Below are 5,586 nucleotides of genomic sequence, written 5' to 3' on the forward strand. Positions count from 1 at the left end.
TTGGAGTTCCATAGAGATTGACACTCATCAAACAGATACTACAATCATTTTTCATCTTGAAAACCAGAGACTGTGTTTAAGGTGAGTTTGGTCAATAGAAAGTAAAAGAACTCAAGAGTGGGGTGAACAGAGACGTTTTATTAGAGTCGGAATAACGAGGGTACAAGAGTAAGAAAGCCGGCTAGTCGATGCTCGGTGAGATCCTAGCCGGAAGTACAAGAGAGCGGCGAGATACAAAGAGAATAAAGGAAACCCTAATCTAGCCGCAAGTCTGTCTGTCTGTGTAGTGATACCATTCCTTCTTGTCCTCAACTCCTTATATAGTCTCCTAGGTCGGTTAGTCTCGACCTAATTCGCTTCCCTTTGGTCATGGGCTTTTCGATATACAGGCCCAATCGGGATGACTGCTCGGCCCGAGCTGTTTGGTTGCTCGCTTCGGCTGCTCGTCCTCTAGCTAAAGTAGTCCCGAGCCGAGTCGGGGTCAGTCGAGGAGCCGACGCCGAGCCGACCGCTCCCTCCTTGATGGTAATGGGCCTCCTGTTCGCTGGGCCTTGTGGGTGGTGACAATCCATCCCCAACAATAAGTCCCCCCCTAGCTCATAGTCGGTCGAGTAAACGATCGCTGTGAGCTAGTTGTTTTAGGGCTCGAAGAACAGGAGACTCGTTGTTGATTTTGACGGCTCCGCCAGAAATTGTCCGAAGAAAAGAACTTCCGCGATTCGGTATAAATCGTCTGGATTGATGCCGAACAACGGTCTTTCCAAACCGGGGATCTGATCGCATTCGATTCATGGTATGACGTCGAACCGTCGCCAATTGTAGCGAGGGAGCCGAACCGTTACTAGGTTTTGGATCGGGAAGCCAAAGCGTCGTTAGGTTTCGGACCGGGAAACCGAAAGGTCGCGCTTGAGACCGACGCGCGAGCCCGTCTAGAGGCCCATTTAGGCCCGTTTAGGGCTAATTATGACGCCTCGTTGAGCGCGCGTCCCCTTCCCTATAAATAAGAGATCTTCCTTCAGATCTCCCATTCTTCCGCAATCTTCAGGTACTCTCTCTCTCTCTCTAAGTTGCTTCTCTCTCTTTCTTCTGCTCTCGTTTTATCGTTTACTCGGTAATGTCGACAAGTAAGAAACTTTCTCGAGAACAAAAGGGGAAGATGCGTGCGGCCTCGTCGGGATCTGGTGATGACTTAGAGACGGTCCGTGGTTCTGAAGGAAGCCAAGAGGCGGTTCATCGCGAGGCGATGATGGATACAGAGAACTTGAGTCGTGCGCAGCGCGTTCTTATTTCGGAATCGAGAGTGCAGTCGCGGAAGGACGACGACGGTCGTGATCATGTTGACGATCAGATGATCCCGATAAGCTTTTATCCGGGGAACATCTTCGAGGAGCAACCTCCGCTTGATCGGGAGCGCGTGCGTCCTTCGGTCGTCGAAGGCCAGGACTGGCGGGGTGTCGAGAAGACGAGGTCGACCGTCGAGTCGGTGACGAGACTCCTACGGGCTCGCGACGCAGCGGGGGTTACGTTTATAATCCCGAATAGCGACCAGCGGCCCTGGTCTCCTCCGAAAGGCTACCAGTGCGTCTACGAGTCGTACTTCGAGGGCGACACGAAGCTGTGGTTTCCGATTCCTCGAATCGTCACTGCGTTTGCGATGCGCCGAGGAGCCGCCCTTAGCCAATTTCTGAATGGTGCGTGGCGGCTGGCCGTGGCACTGACGATTATCGGAGCAGAAGCTGGTGTTCCTCTCAACGTCCGAGCTTTCGAGGAATTAGTGTCAGCGAAGATAAAGGGCGGACTGATTTCGCTGAAGATCCGCCCCAACTATAACGTGGTGACCGGCTACCCCAACAAGACGAACAACTGGCAGCGGTCCTACTTCTACGTCAAATCTGACAGGGCTGCGTTCGAGGAGCCGCTGAGGACCGGCTATCGTGTTTTATGGGCCCGAGAGATGGGTATAAACCACCCGTCAGTTTTATTTTCCGTTTCTTGTGGTCTAACTCCCGTTTGTCTTTCTTTGCAGTTGCTCTTCCGAACACCGCAGAGTACGAGGAGGACTTTTTGACGAGCGCGCGTCTGATCGCATCGCAGAGACAGGACCATTGGAATAATTTTTCCTACCGGAGGATTAGTCGATCGATCGGGTGGATTAGTCAGCGTAAGTCTTTCCTTTCGCTCTTTCCTTTGCTTTGACACGTCCCTTTTGATATGGAATCTAATTTTGCTTTTACTCATCGCAGAGGTTTGGCGTTCGGACACGATCCCCATTGTCACGAATAAGACGAAGAGGGTCAATTTGTTCAATTCGGCCGAGCAGAGGGAGATAAACCGAGCAAGAGCGATGAGGACTATTCCAAATTTGAGTTTGGTGGTTGCGAAGAAAGTCGGCTCCGCAAAGAAATCTCAGCCCGATACCGCGGGCTCGCCTAATTTAGGAGATCCGAGCGCGACCGAGTCGGACGCTGAGGCTCAGTTGGTTAGAAAGACCAACAAGAAGAGACAGCGCGAAGAGGAGGGCGCGGCTGTCGAGGAAACGAACGTTGGGGCTTCCTCTCCTCAAGGGCATTCTGGGTCAGAGGGGAGAAGGAAGAAGGCAAGGGGCGATTCTCCCGCGATCCGATCCTCGTCCGTTGAGGAAGGCGAGCTCAGGGACCTGGAACCGAGCGGTGGTTCCAAAGATGAGGTGGTCCCCGAATCACAGCCTGCGGGCAGCCGCGACGAAGATCTTCCGGCGGTCTCTCCAAAGGCCAAGAAGAAGGACAAGGGGAGGAAGAGGAAGAAGAAAGCCGCCGAAATGGTTCCTCGAGGCTCTTCTGAGGAGCTGAACGACGAGGAGGAAGATGCCACCCGTTCCGGGGAATCGCTGGGCCCGGGGCGTGAAGTCGTGCCGGAGGAACCCGCTCCTCAGGTCGCTGAAGGGACCGTTGCTGTCCCGAAGAAGAGGAAGAAGAAAAAGAAGGGTTGTCCGGACAGGGTTTCTTTCTCTTACGACCGCGAGGTCCCGCTAGCGCATGACGAGCAGGAGTGCGGTCGCCTGGTTCGTCAGTTTAGGGGAGATCGGGGCGCGCTGCCGCCGGTCAAGGACTTGATCTTCAAGGAGGAGTACAAGTTCGCCGCCCGTACCTCCATCATGGTAAGTCGGGTTTCTGACTTTATCTCTTTTTCTTCTTATTCGTTTGCTGACGCTACGTGGTTTGTCGTGCAGAGCCTCGGAGACTGGAACGTTTTAGTGAGGAAATACGATGAGGAGCTGAGAGGCGCGTTCGAGTTGGTCGACAAGCAGAAGAGGAGCCATAAACGCGCGACTCGGGCTTTGAAGGATGCAGTCCGTGCAAAGGACGAAGCAGTTGCCCAAGAAGAAGCGCTGAGGAAGGAGCTCGACGAGCAGAGGGGAATCATGGCGATCGAGTTGGCGTCTGCTCGGGACCTGGTAAAGAAGGCGGAGAAAGAGAAAGCCGAGTTGCGGAAGAGAAATGCCGACTTGCAAGGCAAGAATGCGACTCTCGAGAAGGAGGTGGTGGCCTCTGCTTTGAATTTCTCCCGGGAGATGGATCGCTTGAGGGAATCTCGCAAACTTGAGGTCACTCATGAGCGAATCCGCGTGATGGCGGCAATGACGGGAAAATGCTCCCGACGCTTCAAAAATATTCAGGACCGAGAGAAGCGCCGTGATGATTTCGAGGACTCGCGGTGTATGCTTGGTCAAGCGCGCGGGATGCGAGACTGCCTCGAGGCTTTGAAGGAATCGGGGAAAGATATCCCTCAGGAGACCATTGATACGTACGCCGACTTGGAGAAGTACTACGATGGGGAGACGACTCGTCTGGAGGTAGGCGTGATTCCGGACTCGGATCTAACCTTGTCTCCTTTGGTGCTGAAGTCTCGGTTCGTGATCGAAGAAATCCTCGAGAAGGTTGACAAGCATGGGTCGAACCTTGAGCTGATCGATTCTGAAGCCGCGGCAGCGCTCCGATCTCCGAGTGATGGATTTATTAGGGACCTCCTCGACACGGTACAATCTCCTGCTCGTCCCGACGCCACTCTTCCTATCAAAGCGGCTGCGCCAGACAAGAAAGCCGTTGAAGTGGACCCGAAGGCGCCCGGTGCCGATGCCCGGGAGAAGTTGGTTACAATCTCCGACAGTTCGTCCCTCGGGACTTCCGATCCTGACGCGAGTGAAGGCCTTTCGGATCCGAACCGCGAGATCAGGCTTGCCTCTCCATCGAGCAAGGGTCAAAGTACCGGCAACGTATCCAGCTCGGGCCCTCCTGAGAAGAAAGATCCCCCTGCTGAGGGATGATTACCCATGTTTGTTGTATCTCTTTTTCGGCCGTTTGGCCTTGTTTGTTTAAGACCTCGTTTCTCGGCGTTAAGCCTTTGATGTATGAATTATTTTCTTTTGGTTTTTATCAGACAAGTGTTTCTTTATATATTTCCGTAAGTCGTTTAACTTAGAAGTATATAAATCATTTTTCACTTGTCCATAACCGAGAAACGAAATAGTCCGGATGGTTGCTCGCATTTGCCAGCGAGTTCCCTCCTTTTCAGATAGAAGAGTGATTAGAGAGTCGTTCGTTCGCATTCTTATTTATTCAACGAAGCTTTTACAAGTCTAACGTTCAAGTAAATACAAAGAGACTCTAATCGTTCTACTGAATTGCCGAGGAAAAGGTTTCGAGACGCATTGCAGTGATCGAGAGAACTATTGGTCGGCCAAACCGTCGTTCTTCGATCAGACTTGGTCTGAAATTTCCATTGGATAGCCGGTCAGTGCACGACGCACAGGTGACGCAAGGCTGTTATTCCCTTCGGCTGATACCTGATCAAGGCTCAGCCGATTTTGCTGGGCGAGTGCTCGTGCTCCGCTTGACGAAGGGGCTGGCATCGTTTGTTCGGGGAAAGGTGACCGTTAGTCATTCTAAAAAAAGTTTGGACTTTGTTTTGGTTGGGGCTGGACCCTGTGAAGGGATGCCTACGTACCTCGGATGAGGATCAAGCCTTTCGTAGTTCGTTTGACCGAGTGAAAGTGGCTGTAGTAGCGCATTCACTCGGACGAGTAGAAGTGACGGTTAGGTGCATCTACTCGGTTTTTTTTTTTTTTTTTTTTTTTTTTTTTTTTTTTTTTTTTTTTTTTTTTTCGCGAACAGTGACCTGTTGGTCATTCGCTCGGAGAAAAAGATGAGACGAATCTATTGGTAGAAGAGGCGAAGATGCATAGAGTTCCAGGCTCGTGGAACTGCCTCTCCGCGGGAAGTCTCGAGTCGGTAGACGCCTGGTCGAACGACTCGGGTGATCTTGTAAGGTCCTTCCCAATTGGTCCCTAGCTTGCCAGCGTTGAGCTCCTTTGTGTTGTCGAAGACTTTTCGGAGGACGAGATCGCCGAGCTCGAGAGGGCGCGCTTTTACCTTCTTATTATAGTAGCTCTCGATCTGGTTCTGGTAATTTTGGATCCGAAGAAGCGCTTGATCTCGTTTTTCCTCGAGTTCATCGAGGGCATCGAGGAGCATATCTTGATTAAGCTCGACGAACTGCGGCATCTTGGCGCGCCGAAGACTTGTCACGTTAACTTCGGCGGGGGCCATT

At 52.2% G+C, this 5,586-nt stretch overlaps 1 protein-coding gene across 1 annotated transcript; it reads left to right on the plus strand.

Moving 5' to 3' along the window:
• The first annotated feature begins 1,063 nt into the window (after window positions 1–1,063).
• On the plus strand, window positions 1,064–4,444 carry LOC130505736 (meiosis-specific protein ASY2-like). Its single transcript, XM_057000331.1, has 4 exons — window positions 1,064–1,958; window positions 2,027–2,161; window positions 2,244–3,136; window positions 3,209–4,444. Exons 1-4 carry the CDS (start codon window positions 1,115–1,117, stop codon window positions 4,301–4,303), a joined length of 2,967 nt encoding a protein of 988 aa, XP_056856311.1. The 5' UTR covers window positions 1,064–1,114; the 3' UTR covers window positions 4,304–4,444.
• The last annotated feature ends 1,142 nt before the right edge of the window (window positions 4,445–5,586 follow it).

This window comes from Raphanus sativus, unplaced genomic scaffold (genome assembly GCF_000801105.2).
Source record: "Raphanus sativus cultivar WK10039 unplaced genomic scaffold, ASM80110v3 Scaffold2538, whole genome shotgun sequence".
In the NCBI taxonomy this organism is placed as follows: domain Eukaryota; kingdom Viridiplantae; phylum Streptophyta; class Magnoliopsida; order Brassicales; family Brassicaceae; genus Raphanus; species Raphanus sativus.